This window comes from Aquarana catesbeiana, linkage group LG11 (assembly GCF_042186555.1).
Source record: "Aquarana catesbeiana isolate 2022-GZ linkage group LG11, ASM4218655v1, whole genome shotgun sequence".
NCBI classification, from domain to species: Eukaryota; Metazoa; Chordata; class Amphibia; order Anura; family Ranidae; genus Aquarana; species Aquarana catesbeiana.
In genome coordinates, this window is record NC_133334.1 from 99,612,169 (window position 1) to 99,628,272 (window position 16,104).

Consider the following 16,104-nt stretch of genomic DNA (forward strand, 5'->3'; position numbering starts at 1 on the left):
ACAAATCATAATTCCATTATTAGAAAGGAGTCTTTGCATAACTGAATTTTGGAAATAATGCCATTTTTCCATAAATTGATCCAGAAAATATACGGCTTACCAGAAGGATTTTTACCAAACTGAAAGGTGTTGCTGACTTTGTCTAAGACGCCATACACATAGACTGGCATATTATCTATTATCGCAGTAAATACACTTTTCGGCCAGAAAAATTACTCATATTGTATGTATTACATTACTATGGAATTGTGATGATGGTCGTTATTATAAAGACATCCTTTATAGTAAAATCAACATTGTTTAAACAGAACAGACAGCGTGCATTTTATTATTATCAGGCACATTGGAGGCATTTACGAAAACTGCATTGTGCAAAATCTGGTGCAGCTCTGCTTAGAAACCAATCAACTTAAAGGTATTCTTGGCAAAGCTTAACTGAACAAGCTGAAGTTAGAAGCTGATTGACTACCATACACAGCTTCACCAAATTCTGAGTGCACCTGTTTTAGTAAATCTCCCCCATTGGAGAGGTGGACAAGCTTACATCCAGAATTGGTGCTGTGTAACTTCATCTCTCTTCCTGCCATGACACCATTGAGATTAATCTGGTGGCTGTAATGAAAAAATGCACCCAAAAAAATGGACCCCTGTGCCAGCAGAACATGATCTTGCATGGCACATGGAGGTCATCAGCTGTGTGAACACCCCTTACATCTACCATTAACTATGTATATAACTATAACAACTATGATCTCTCTCTAAGACCCCTTTCACACTGAGGCGTTTTTTAGGTGCTTTTGGGCTAAAAATAGCGCCTGTAAAGCGCCTGAAAAACGGCTCCTTTGCAGTCTGTGTGAGAGCCCCGAGTGCTTTCACATTGAGGCGATGTGCTGGCAGGACGTTAACCTCCCTGGCGGTATGATTATTTCGGATTTTAGGTGCTGAAAGCGGTACCATTATTTTGCATGGAAATTTGGCGTTTTATATTGTAGGTCTGTAAATCTTAACAATAACACACTTAAATCTGTCCAAACCAGAGTCTAGTAGATATCCCGGGTATGATAAAGTTTGAAACACAAAAACATAAATTATAATATAATAAATAAAAATAAATAATTAAAAAAAATTTTAAAAAATAGTAATAAAATAAATTTCCCCACAATTCACTATCGCTCAATTCTGCAAGTGTTCTAATTTACTATCGCTGTTTTCTAGCTGGTCTAAAGCCACTTTTGACATAAAGGGACACTTTTTGGTTGCTATGGACAATCTCCAGTTTCCAGGCAGAAAGAACAGTGTATATCATGTAAAACTGCATGCAGGGCATGGGCCAGAGCACTGGGGACAAAAGGGATGTGAAATCATTTCATACAGTACTGTAATCTGTAAGATTACAGTACTGTATGTGTTATGATTTTGACATTTTTTTGAATTTGCCGCCAGGCTCCGCCCCCGTGCGTCGCGCTGCTCGCAGGGAACGGAGCCTGGCACGGAGAGGCTTCGGAGGAGGACGGAGCCCTCGGACACTGCGGGTGACATCGCAGGATCCTGGGGACAAGGTAAGTAACGCCGCCCCAGGATCCTGCAATGCGATCCCGAGTGTGGCTCGGGGTTACCGCTAATGGGACTGAATTTTAACCCCGAGCCACACTCGGGAAAACCGCCAGGGAGGCTACAAAAACTCCTGCAAGCAGCATCTTTGGAGCGGTGTATACACTGCTCCTCCACCGCTCCTCCACCCCTCCTCCACCGCTCCTCCACCGCTCCTCCACCCCTCCTCCACCGCTCCTCCACCCCTCCTCCACTGTTCCTCCACCCCTCCTCCACTGCTCCTCCACCGCTCCTCCACCCCTCCTCCACCGCTCCTCCACCGCTCCTCCACCCCTCCTCCACTGCTCCTCCACCGCTCCTCCACTGCTCCTCCACCGCTCCTCCACCCCTCCTCCACCGCTCCTCCACCCCTCCTCCACTGCTCCTCCACCGCTCCTCCACCGCTTCTGCCCATTTAAATGAATGGGCAGCGCCGCCGAACCGCCGGCAAAGTGCCGCTGCAGCCCGCACTTTGCGGGTCATTTTAAACCTTTTTCAGCCGCTAGCAAAGATTAAAAGTGCCCTGCTAGCGGCCGAAAATCTCCGCAAAAACAATGGTAAATCGCTGCTAAAAATAGCGACGCAACGCCGCTGACGCCTCAGTGTGAAACAAGCCTAAATGAAATTCATACTGTATGACTGGTGTAGGTGGAAGAGGGCGAGTCACTGCTGATCCTTTTACTTGGAGTATGTTAATGTGAAATTGAAATATCTGTAAACAAGATATTTCTTTATTTCAAAGAAGGTAACCTGAATAAAAATATGAAACTGATCACAGATGTCCATATGCTGGCTTGAGTAAAACAAGTGAAATATTACCCCCCTCCCAAAAATAAAATAAAATAAACTATAACTGGCTATGAACCAGCAGTGCTCATAGCGTCTGCCAATTGTTTGGTAAAATAATAGAATTTTTTTCCCCCCTAGAATGTGACAAAAATAAGTCTCATCTCATGGGAGGGTAATAAAAAAATAGAATGATTGGGACAGACAATGATCAATGTGTACATAGCACCAAATTCAACTACCTACCACATGAGACATTTAAGTCTTGGTTAGATATCAAATGAAAAAATAAGCTTTGCCTACCCTGAACATGGGGGGGGGGGATTTACTAAAACTGGAGAGTGCAAAATCTGGTGCAGCTCTGCATAGAAACCAATCAGCTTCCAGTTTTCACTGTAAAAGCTTAACCACTTCAGCCCCGGAAGAATTTACCCCCTTCCTGACCAGTGTGTTTTTTGCGATTCGGCACTGCGTCGCTTTAACTGCCAATTGCGCGGTCGTGCGACGTTGCTCCCACACAAAATTGACGTCCTTTTTTTTCCCACAAATAGAGCTTTCTTTTGGTGGTATTTGATTACCTCTGCGATTTTTATTTTTTGTGCTATAAACAAAAAAATAGTGACAATTTTGAAAAAAACGCATTATTTTTTACTTTTTGGTATAATAAATATACCCAAAAAATAAATAAAAAAACATTTTTTTTCCTCGGTTTAGGCCGATACGTATTCTTCTACATATTTTTGGTAAAAAAAATAGCAATAAGCATTTATTGATTGGTTTGCGCAAAAGTTATAGCGTTTACAAAATAGGGGATAGTTTTATGGCATTTTTATTAATAATTTTTTTTTTACTAGTAATGGCGGTGATCAGCGATTTTTATTGTGACTGCAACATTATGGCGGAGACATCGGGCATTTTTGGGACCATTGTCATTTATACAGCAATCAGTGCTATAAAAATGCACTGATTCCTGTGTAAATGACACTGGCAGTGAAGGGGTTAACCATTAGGGGGCGGGGAGGGGTTAAGTCAGTCCTGGGGAATGTTTCTAACTGTAGGGGGATGGGCTAGCTGTGACATGTCACTGATCTCTGCTCCTGATGACAGGGAGCAGAGATCAGTGTCACTGTCACTAGGCAGAACGGGGAGATGCTGTTTACATCAGCATCTCCCCGTTCGTCCTCTCCGTGAGGCGATCGTGGGTATCCCCACGGCGATCGAGTCCACGGGACCCGCGACCCGACTAATGGAGCTCACGGCGTGCACGCAATGGCACGGCGGGAAATTCAATGGGCCTTACCTGTACGCCCATTTGCCCAGCCGTGCCATTCTGCCGATATAGATCGGCGTGCGCCGGTCGGGAAGTGGTTAAAGAGGAAGTAAACTCAGAAGAAATATTCCCAGTAATCATATGACCACTATGTATAGAGTTTATAAACTCACCAGGATAAGAATTAGCATTCTAGGATCTTTCCTGCTGCTTCTGCAGCTTGGTATCTTTTTTATCTTTTCCTGCCTAAGCCAGCGCCATGTTTGCAATTCCCTTCAGATTCCAGCCTCATCTGTGCTTCCGCAATTTTCTCTCTGAACAAGCCAGAATCACGGGCATGCTCAGTAATGTTTGACCAAGCCTCATTTTAGTATACCGTTACCATGGCAGCGGCCTGACAAACCAATAAAAGCACACATGCAAATTTCCTCCTAGTGAAAGAATGAATGTCCTTGTTCACACCCCCTGTGATGTAGCTGGTCACATGGGGAGTTTCAAGAACACTGAGATCTGGTGGGATTGTGATGTCGTGGAGCTCTACTCTCAGAACAACGGCACATAGATGAATAGACTGACATCTTGCTGAGTGTGCCGTAAATGAGGGACAAAATGCGATTGCGCGAGTGACGTCACTACAACGTATATCGCCGATATCTCCCAAACAGAGCAGTTTGTGACATTTTTAAAGCCACCTACAAGTAAGTGATTGCAAATTGCTTTACATGAGGTAAAGTTGGTCAGGGGGGTTTACAACCACTTTAAAGTGGTTGTTATCCTCTGACATGTAATCTGAAAATTGAGTACTGTCCGTGATACTTTTTTTATTTGCACTAACATACAATTGTATGTTAGTGCAAATAATAAAAGTATCACGGACAGTACTCAATTTTCTCTGTCACAATTGCACTAATACGGCTACAATCAAATCAAGTATGTAATCTGAACAAAGTATATCCCTCTATAGTGCGTACTTGTCTCAATCCAGGACACAAAGTGTCATTTCTGTCTGTTTTATCGTTGCTCTGTTATCAGCATGAATCACTTCAGACAAGTTTTTCTGACACCAAGAGAAAAACGGTGACAGGGGAGGGACCTCCAGTAGTTTGACAACCTCAGCTGTGTTCCTGTAAGCTGTGTAGAGGGGGGGTGTCTGTTTCTTCCAATCAGCTTTCAGAACTCTCCTCACTGAGCTCTGAAGAGTGTAATTTCAGCTCTCCGCCCACTTTTTTCTGAACTCTCAGACAACTTAAACCGCTTCAGCCCCGGAAGATTTTACCCCCTTCCTGACCAGAGCACTTTTTGCGATTCGGCACTGCACCGCTTTAACTGACAATTGCGCAGCTGTGCGACGTTGCTCCCAAACAAAATTGACCTCCTTTTTTCCCCACAAATAGAGCTTTCTTTTGGTGGTATATGATCACCTCTGTGACTTTTATTTTTTGCGCTATAAACAAAATAAGAGCGACAATTTTGAAGAAAAACGCATTATTTTTTACATTTTACTATAATAAATATCCCCCAAAAATATATAAAAATGTTTTTTTCCTCAGTTTAGGCCGATCGTATTCTTCTACATATTTTTGGTAAAAAAAATCGCAATAAGCATTTATTGATTGGTTTGCGCAAAAGTTATAGCGTTTACAAAATAGGGGATAGTTTTATGCATTTTTATTAATGCCACGGAGCTCCCAGCCGGCGCGCACGATTGCACAGTGGCAAATTCAAAGGGACGTACCTGTACGCCCATTTGCCCAGCCTTGCCATTCTGCCGACATACATCAGCGTGCGCCGGTCGGGAAGTGGTTAAAAATTCAGCACTTTGAATAGATGTCGAGGAAAGAAGACTGCAGATAGTCATGTACAACTTATGTAGGAGGATTTGTTACATTTCTGTGTATCACCTGAGGCCAGTCACTTCACTAAGTATAAAGAAGTTTTTATGAATAACTGAACAAGCTAAAGTTAGAAGCTGATTGACCACCATGTACAGCTGCACCAGATTCCCCGATAGGAAATGACAATAATATGAAGATCTTTGAAATGTGCTTAAAAAAAGAAAAGTATATTGAATACAAAGCAATTTGATAACTGTTTTTTCTTCTTTTATCTTGAAACAAAAGATTCTAAAAAGGTGACTGTGCTCCTGCATTCAGAGCAACCTTTATTAAAGCAGAGTTCAAAGTTTAATAGCACTTTATTATTGTTTTTGTGCTAAGCTAGGAACAAGTCTTTTTCTTGGTCTACTTCAAGAAATGCCATAAGCAATATTTCATTTAAAGCGATAAGAAGCACCAATTTTACTGTGACCTGCAGGACATTTCAAGAAGGAACCATGGAGTACATCATCTCCAGCATCCCCGCACTGCTCCTTACTACTATGGCGTGCATATGCTGTAACTTAGGTCCCATGCACACGAGACGCCGGTGCAAACTCTGCTGATCGCATGTTTTTAAAAGCTGAAACCGGCATTTAGAAACGCCGGCTTTGCTGCGTTTGCATGTCGCATTTAGCTGCGTTTTACCGCGTTTGCGTCTAGAAGCGTTTATAAGATAACCTCATAAGACCCTCCCCAAGCTCAGAAAGCATGTTTTATTTTAACAATTTCTGCCATTTTGATCAGAGTGAGCAGCAGCAGAGAGAGCAGTTGTATACTTGCATTTGCCTATATATATATAGAGTATATATGCTCTATGAATTATCTAAAGTAATTACAACATTTGCCACATCACCTGCCACAAGTTGTGGATTGTCCACTTGCCACGTCACCTGCCAGAAGTTGCGGATTGTCCATTTGCCACGTCACTTGCCACGTCACCTGCCATGTCACTTGCCACAAGTTGGATTGTCATTTGCCACGTCACCTGCCACAAGTTGTGGATTGTTCACTTGCCACGTCACTTGCCACATCACCTGCCACAAGTTGTGAATTGTCCACTTGCCACGTCACTTGCCACATCACCTGCCACAAGTTGTGGATTGTCCACTTGCCATGTCACCTGCCACGTCACTTGCCACGTCACCTGCCACAAGTTGGATTGTCATTTGCCACGTCACCTGCCACAAGTTGTGTATTGTCCACTTGCCACGTCACCTGCCACAAGATGTGGATTGCCCACTTGCCACGTCACCTGCCACAAGTTGTGGATTGTCCACTTGCCACGTCACCTACCACTTTACCTGCCACAAGTTGGATTGTCATTTGCCACGTCACTTGTCACAAGTTGTGTATTGTCCACTTGTCACATCACCTGCCACAAGTTGTGGATTGTCCACTTGCCACGTCACTTGCCACAAGTTGTGGATTGCTGGTTGCTTGTTCAAATCTAATAGCATATGGGTCAAATTCCAATTATACTTTGGATAACAGCAATGCTAGTGGTGTATTGGATTGGATCAAGGGCTCATTGGGGTATATAAATGGTCTATGAATCATTGCAAGCAATTATAATTGTTTAAAAAAAATTGTAATGTTTTTTCATCATTTGCCATCATTTTTGAGATTTTTAATGTAAAAAAAATAGGGCACCTTTAAAAACGCTTATAAACGCAAACGCAGCTTAGCCGCGTTTGGGTGTGAAACGTGGAAAACTTTTGCGTCTGAACCCATTTTTTTGCTTCTGGAAAAACGAGGTTAAATGCAACTACCTAAAAACGCCAAAAACGAGACTGTGTACATGGACACATAAGATAACATTGAATGAGTTCAGGGGCAGTTGAAAAAAGTGTCCAACTGCCTCTGAACGCGCGTTTAACAGCGTCTCGTGTGCATGGGGCTAAACGACGGTACCGCGTTTTCCCGCGTTTGCGTTTATAAGCATTTTAAAGGTTGCCTATTTTTTTTACATAAAAAATCTGAAAAATGATGACAAATGATGAAAAACAATTAGAAAAATATTTTAAACAATTATAATTGCTTGCAATGATTCATAGACCATTTATATACCCTAATGAGCCCTTGATCCAATCCAATACACCACAAGCATTGCTGTTATCTGAAGTATAATTGGAATTTGACCCATATGTTGTTAGATTTGAACAAGCAACTTGTGGCAGGTGACGTGGCAAGTGGACAAAACACAACTTGTGGCAGGTGACGTGGCAAGTGGACAATACACAACTTGTGGCAGGTGACGTGGCAAATGACAATCCAACCTGTGGATGACGTGGCAAGTGGACAATACACAACTTGTGGCAGGTGACGTGGCAAATGACAATCCAACCTGTGGATGACGTGGCAAGTGGACAATACACAGCTTGTGGCAGGTGACATGGCAAGTGGACAATACACAACTTGTGGCAGGTGACGTGGCAGGTGACGTGGCAAGTGGACAATCCACAACTTGTGGCAGGTGACGTGGCAAGTGGACAATTCTCAACTTGTGGTAAGTGACGTGGCAGGTGATGTGGCAAGTGAAGTGGCTAGTGGACAATCCACAACTTGTGGCAGGTGACGTGGCAAGTGGTGTGGCAAGTGACGTGGCAAGTGGACAATTCACAACTTGTGGCAGGTGACGTGGCAAGTGATGTGGAAGGTGACGTGGCAAGTGACATGCTAAATACAAGTACACTACTGCTCTCTCAGCTGCTGCTACTCACTCTGGTCTCACAGAATGGGTGAAAGAGTTAAATAATACTGTTTTTTGAGCTTGGGGAGGGTCTTGATGTTATCTTAACTAAACGCTTGTAGATGCAAACGCGGTAAAACGCAGCTAAACGCGGCATGCAAACGCGGCAAAACGGGCATTTCTAAACACTGGTTTCAGCTTTTAAAAGTATGCTTTCAGCAGAGTTTGCACCGGCGTCTCGTGTGCATGAGGCCTTAGAGATACACACCTTTATTTCATATCTATTGCAAGAGAAAGATTAAAGTAACTGGAAGAGTTTAGTAAACACGCACCAAACTAACTTCCTGCTACACACAGTTACAAAAATACATTGTAAAGAAAAACTTTTTATTGGCTTTTCATTTTCTCAACACTTCTATTAACAAAGATACAAGAGATAGTCAGAGACTGCAGACATGATACATAAGATGGTCATAGACTGCAGACATGATACAAGAAATGGTCAGAGACTGCAAACATGATACAAGAAATAGTCAGGGACTGCAAACATGCTACAGAAGATGGTCAGAGGCTGCAGTTATGATACAAGAGATGGTCAGAGATTGCAGACATAGTACAAGAGATGGTCAGAGACTGCAGACATAGTACAACAGATGGTCAGAGACTGCAGACATAATGCAAGAGATGGTCAGAGACTGCAGACATAGTACAAGAGATGGTCAGAGACTGCAGACATAATACAAAAGATGGTCAAAGACTGCAGACATAATGCAAGAGATGGTCAGAGACTGCAGACATAGTACAAGAGATGGTCAGAGACTGCAGACATAGTACAAGAGATGGTTAGAGACTGCAAACATAGTACAAGAGATGGTCAGAGACTGCAGACATAGTATAAGAGATGGTCAGGAACTGCATGAATAGTACAAGAGATGGTCAGAGACTGCAGACATACTGCAGAAGATGATCAAAGACCGCAGACATGATACAAGAGATGGTCAGAGACTGCAGACATGATACAAGAGATGGTCAGAGACTGCAGACATGATACAAGAGATGGTCACAGACTGCATATATGATACAAGAGCTGGTCAGAGACTGCAGACATGATACAAGAGATGGTCAGAAACTGCATGAATAGTACAAGAGATGGTCAGAGACTGCAGACATACTACAGAAGATGGTCAGAGGCTGCAGATATGATACAAGAAATGGTCAGAGACTGCAGCCATACTACAAAAGATGGTCAGAGACTGCAGACATACTACAAGAGATGGTCAGAGACTGCAGACATACTACAGAACATGGAATAAACTATAAAAGGCAAAAAAGAATCCTACATTATTGATTAGTGAACCATAAAGGTAAACTGACCCACCGATTCGCCCTTAGTGCGGTATATCTCCCAGAAAGCATGCAGCCTAGGACATAAAGGTTGGTTAAAAGGTGAAGTAACTTCACCAATAAAGTTTCTATTAATTAATTCATATACCGTGGCTGATCTCCCTTGATTGTTTCTTAGGGTTACCTTTTAACCCCCCCCTTTATGTCCTATACTACAGAAGATGGTCATCGACTGCAGACATGATACAAGAGATGGTCAGAGACTGCAGACATACTACAGAAGATGGTCAGAGACTGCAGACATACTACAGAAGATGGTCAGAGACTGCAGACATGATACAAGAAATGGTCAGAGGCTGCAATTATGATACATGAGATGGTCAGAGACTGCAGACATAGTATAGGAGATGGTCAGAGACTGCAGACATAGTACAAGAGATGGTCAGAGCCTGCATACATAGTACAAGAGATGATCAGAGACTGCATACATAGTACAAAGGATGGTCAGAGACTGCATACATAGTACAAGAGATGGTCAGAGCCTGCATACATTGTACAAGAGATGATCAGAGACTGCAGAAATACTACAGGAGATGGTCAGAGACTGCAGATATGATACAAGAGATGGTCAGAGAGTGGCTGCGTTTGATGGGCACAGTGGCAGCATTCGATGGCACAGTGACTGCGTTTGATGGGAACAGTGGCTGTGTTTGATGGGCACAGTAGCTGCTTTTAATGGGCACAGTAGCTGCGTTTTATGGGCACAGTAGCTGCTTTTAATGGGCACAGTAGCTGCATTTGATGGGCACAGTGGCTGTGTTTGATGGGCACAGTGGCAGCATTTGATGGCACAGTGACTGTGTTTGATGGGAACAGTGGCTGTGTTTGATGGGCACAGTAGCTGCTTTTAATGGGCACAGTGGCTGAGTTTGATGGGCACAGTGGCTGCGTTTGATGGGCACAGTAGCTGATTTTAAGGGGCACAGTGGCTGCATTTGATGGGCACAGTGGCTGCGTTTGATGGGAACAGTGGCTGCTTTTAGGCGGGACACAGTAGCTGCGTTTGATGGACACAGTGGCTACGTTTGATGGGCACAGTAGCTGCTTTTAATGGGCACAGTGGCTGCGTTTGATGGGCACAGTGGCTATGTTTGATGGGCACAGTAGCTGCGTTTGATGGGCACAGTGGCAGCATTTGATGGGAAAAGTGGCAGCATTTGATGGCACAGTGGCTGCATTTTATGGCATAGTGGCAGCGTTTTATGGGCACAATGGCTGCTTTTAATGGGCACAGTGGCTGCTTTTAGGTGGGGCACGGTGGCTGCGTTTGATGGGCACAGTGGCTGCATTTGATGGGCACAGTGGCTATGTTTGATGGGCACAGTGGCTGCGTTTGATGGGCACAGTGGCTGCGTTTGATGGCACAGTGGCTGCGTTTGATGGGCACAGTGGCAGCGTTTGATGGCACAGTGACTGTGTTTGATGGGAACAGTGGCTGTGTTTGATGGGCACAGTGGCAGCGTTTGATGGGCACAGTGCCTGCGTTTGATGGATTTATGGGCACAATGGCTGCTTTTAATGGGCACAGTGGCTGCGTTTGATGGGCACAGTGGCTGCATTTGATGGGCACAGTGCCTGCGTTTGATGGTACAGTAGCTGCGTTTTATGGCATAGTGGCTGTGTTTGATGGGCACAGTGGCTGTGGTTGATGGGCACAGTGGCAGCTTTTGAAGGGCACAGTGGGCGTTTGATGGGCACAGTGGGCATTTGATGGGCAGTGGCAGCTTTTGATGGGCACAGTGGGTGTTTGATGGGCAGTGGCAGCTTTTGATGGGCACAGTTGCAGCTTTTGATGGACACAGTGGGCATTTGATGGGCACAGTGGCTGCTTTTGATGGGCACAGTGGGCGTTTGATGGGCACAGTGGCTGCGTTTGATGGGCACAGTGGCTGCATTTGATGGGCACAGTGGCTGCTTTTAGACGGGGCACAGTAGCTGCATTTGATGGGCACAGTGGCTACGTTTGATGGGCACAGTAGCTGCTTTTAATGGGCACTGTGGCTGCATTTGATGGGCACAGTGGCTACGTTTGATGGACACAGTAGCTGCTTTTAATGGGCACAGTGGCTGTGTTTGATGGGCACAGTGGCAGCGTTTGATGGCACAGTGGCAGCGTTTGATGGGCACAGTGGCTGCATTTTATGGCATAGTGGCAGCATTTTATGGGCACAATGGCTGCTTTTAATGGGCACAGTGGCTGCTTTTAGGTGGGGCACAGTGGCTGCATTTTATGGGCATAGTGGCAGCATTTTATGGGCACAATGGCTGCTTTTAATGGGCACAGTGGCTGCTTTTAGGTGGGGCACAGTGGCTGCGTTTGATGGGCACAGTGGCAGCGTTTGATGGCACAGTGGCAGCATTTGATGGCACAGTGGCTGCATTTTATGGCACAGTGGCAGCGTTTTATGGGCACAATGGCTGCTTTTAATGGGCACAGTGGCTGCATTTGATGAGCACAGTGGTTGCATTTGATGGGCACAGTGGCTATGTTTGATGGGCACAGTAGCTGCTTTTAATGGGCACAGTGGCTGCGTTTGATGGGCACAGTGGCTGCGTTTGATGGCACAGTGGCAGCATTTGATGGGCACAGTGCCTGCGTTTGATGGCACAGTGGCTGCGTTTTATGGCACAGTGGCTGCGTTTGATGGGCACAGTGGCTGTGGTTGATGGGCACAGTGGCAGCTTTTGATGGGCACAGTGGGCGTTTGATGAGCACAGTGGGCGTTTGATGGGCAGTGGCAGCTTTTGATGGGCACAATGGCAGCTTTTGATGGGCACAGTGGCAGCTTTTGATAGACATAGTGGGCGTTTGATGGGCACAATAGCTGCTTTTGATGGGCACAGTGGTCGTTTGATGGGCACAGTGGCTGCTTTTAATTGGCACAACTTTGTCACCTACCTCCTTGACCGGCCTGGTGCAGTGCAGGGACTGGAGACACTCACAGCAAGGCACAGCAGCAGCAGCGCTCTCTCTTCAGACACGCTCCGTCCGCTCTGCTCCCTCTCTTAGCCATGCTGTCTGAAGAACATGGCAGAGGTGGACGGAGCTTGCTCACCAGCCGCGGAGGCGGCGTGCAATGAATGCTGGGGCGGCCGCGGTCTCTCACTGACGCCACTGGTTGCTAGCTAGATGCCGGCCAGGCGGCCAGCGATTCTAGAAAGCCAAGTGAGCAACCACTGCAGTCAGCTTCGGCGGCAGCGGCAGCGGGCCGGCGGCGTCCTTCTCCTGCAGGCACATTACAACGCTGTGGTGCGGTGCACCCCGTGCACCCCGGCCAGGATCGGCCCTGCCCATCTCCAACTAACTGAACTTTTACTTCTCCCATCCCCCATCAGGTCATCCCGCACAGTTATAACCTTTTGTATCATATGCCCAACCTTATTAGATTGTAAGCTTATATGAGCAGAGCCCTTTTAACCCCCTTGTATTTTATTGTATTCTAACTGCACTGTCTCCCTTAGACTTTAAAGCACTGCCCAAACTGTTGTTGCTACATAAATCCTGTATAATAATGATCTAGTGATTCAGTTAGTAAGTCTGTTGTTTATGAAAAGACCAAGCTCTCTTTCCAGATGTATCAGTTTACAGGAATCAGACAAACCATTTAACACTGGCAAGGGTGTGTACAATGATCAGCTTTTATTTATTTATGTAAAACCTTAATCCCAAAAGGAAAAAAGCAACTGTTTGCTGTAGCTGATTATAAAGTGTGAACTAAAGTTTGGTTTCAGTTTGTTGGTGTATTTAAAAACTGCTAGTCCGTTCAACACTACTCTCTCCCCAGACTGACAATACTGCTATTTGCTGTGCCCCTTGCTCTCATTCATCCAGAGTGGAGGAAATCCAATACAGGAGGTGTGTTACTGGCTAGATCACCAGGGGAAAATCCTAAAAAAGACCTAATGCAGTCACCACATTTAAGGATTAGTAAGCTGCAATATATTACATTTTTGGTTTTGGGTTTAATACCACTTTAAGAGCGTAAATGATTACAATGTGTAAGTATATCAAAGGTGACTCTAATTACTGTGATAAACTCTTTACTTTAAGCCCCTTAAAGAGGACACGTGGCGACAACTTTAGGTTAGAAGAAAGTAGCTGAGACTGAGTGTCAATCTGGGTCAACAGCAGCTTTTTATGTAAGATATTTGCGCTTTAACCTATGGTTTTTATATTATTGTTTATTTCACATTAAAATACTACACTTAATGCCCCGTACACATGATTGGACATTCCGACAACAAAATCCATGGATTTTTTCCGACAGATGTTGGCTCAAACTTAAAAAATAAGAATGGAAATGGTGCCAAATGCTAAACAAGCACTATCACATTCTGATGCTGCACCTCAAATTAGTAGTAAACTAATAAGCAAATTATAAAAACAGTGAAGGGGGCAACAATAGTGCAATATACCAATGAATAATATAAAATATAAAATAAAATTGATTATAGTGCAAAATAAAAAGTTCATATATCATCCAACATTGCTGTCAAAAGGAAAAAAACTGTGAATCTTCTTAAAGGTGTTCCAATCACCGTGATTAAATCGTGCAAATAGTGCAAATGAAGTGCTTCACCCGAAGTGATAAGTCAAAGCACTCACCAGATAATAATGGCCACAGATTGACCCTCAGGTATATACAGGACCAGATGGATATCTCTCATCCGAAGTTCCCTTTAAGGATGTTGCAGCATAGGACTGCTGTGTGTAGACACCCCAATCACAAGCCAATACAGGAATGGATCTATGTATAGACTGCCTCGCATTCAGCTTCTCCACTCAACTGTAAATGGTGGCTCCTCATGAAAAGCCACAGAACGGCACGGATAGTGTAACAACGTCTTTATTATTAAAAAGCACACTTACAAATCCATGGGATAGGATGTAAGGTACAGATGAAAACGGTCTACAGCTATGGAGGAAAGCAGAGTCTGGTCCGGCATCTAGCGAGTTTGTGTGACACTCTGTGTGCGTCTCGGCGTGCGTCCCAGCTGTATAAGGAACAGAGGACTCGTATCTGCGTGTCGAGACCCCCTTTCAATATATTTCACGTATATATACATATATATAAAGAATACATATATATAAAAAATACACCTATAAAAAGTATTAAAAAAGCAGTATGTATAAGGACAAAAATACCAAAAAAAAACAAAAATCATCAAAAAAAATTTCTAGAGAATTTCTTGCTGAATTCTTTGTTATCACACAACCACCATGAGAGTCGTTTTGTATACCTTGTGATTACCATTATATGTTAATACTTGGTTTTCTTTGTTATTCTGCCAGTTTTATTTTCTGTGACACTTTATTTCATTATTCATGACTCAGATTATTTGTTATTTATAAGTTTTTAGAATCTCCCAATTTTTCACTTGATATTTAGGATTGCTTTTTCCTATTTTTATCTTTGGGACCTTACCTTAGTTTTCTTTTTTACACTTTTTTCACCACTACTGAATGTTCACTTATTTGGTATTTGGGATTGCTTTTTTTCCCTATTTTGACTTTTAGGGACCTTGCCTTAGTTTTCCCTTTTAAGCTTTTTTTCACCACTACCAAATGTTCATTTATTTGGTTTTTGTCCCATTTGTCCTTGCTTTTGAGGTCCAGGGACTTGGTTTTAGTTTTTGCAGTTACATTTCTCACTGCCACTGATTATTATTTCATTCAGTTTTTTATTTTTGGATTCACATATCTAGTGCCGTACCCACCCCATGTTTTATACTGATTTGAGTTTTGAATTTAGAACTTTTGGTGTCGACAGCTTTGTACTCAAATTATAAAAAATGTTTATTCTTTCATATATATGGAAACTTTTCTAGTGCAGCGGTAACCATCCATTTTTTTTTACCATCCTGCTTTTCAATACAACAACGTTGCAGCTGAATAGTTATCATGGACATCTTTGATTTTCAATCTCAACATAACATTAATACTGAAGGTGTATTTGACTGGAATGTTGAACAATCAGAGGAAATAAATGGTTTGTTCCTCAGATTGAAGAATTTGCTAGTCTCTGAGTTACACACCAATTGGGACGTAGCATATCTGGAGCAATATGTAGCAAAAAAAATGGTACCTCGGAGTCTGAGGTGGGAGGTTAATCCCCAAAAGGGTGAGAATGACTTAGAAGGGTGGTTCCTCTACTTTAATGATATGGGGGTCGGCTTTCTGCAGTTTCTTTTAGCCAAAAAACACACTAAGCTTAAATTACTCAATGATGAAATTATTTTAGTTACAAACAAATTAGGTCCATATAAAGACCAAGAGATTTACAAACAGAAATCCAAACAATTAAGAGGCTTTCTTGAAAAAGAAGACCATGAGCAAAAAATTAAAAAAAAGAAAAAATATAATTGGGATCTTGCCGACTATTCTAATAAAGTGGTGTTTAAATGGCAAATTAAAACTGATGACCCCATGGATGTTAGTGAGGTTAGTCTGCCTCATACATCCTCATCTACACAACTCCCCCCTTACC

General features: G+C 43.4%; 1 protein-coding gene and 1 long non-coding RNA gene across 2 annotated transcripts in view; one reads left to right on the top strand and one right to left on the bottom strand.

Moving 5' to 3' along the window:
- Positions 1 to 170, bottom strand: part of LOC141111715 (mucin-2-like) — a 108,839-nt gene extending 108,669 nt beyond the window's left edge. Inside the window, exon 1 of the mRNA XM_073603859.1 lies at positions 101 to 170. Within this exon, the coding sequence (XP_073459960.1) occupies positions 101 to 170 (70 nt within the window). The remainder of the gene's footprint in view (positions 1 to 100) is intronic.
- Positions 171 to 4,117: 3,947 nt separating this feature from the next.
- LOC141112211 (uncharacterized) overlaps positions 4,118 to 16,104 on the top strand; it is a 51,803-nt gene continuing 39,816 nt past the window's right edge. Inside the window, exon 1 of the long non-coding RNA XR_012236550.1 lies at positions 4,118 to 4,344. This is a non-coding gene — a long non-coding RNA (uncharacterized lncRNA). The remainder of the gene's footprint in view (positions 4,345 to 16,104) is intronic.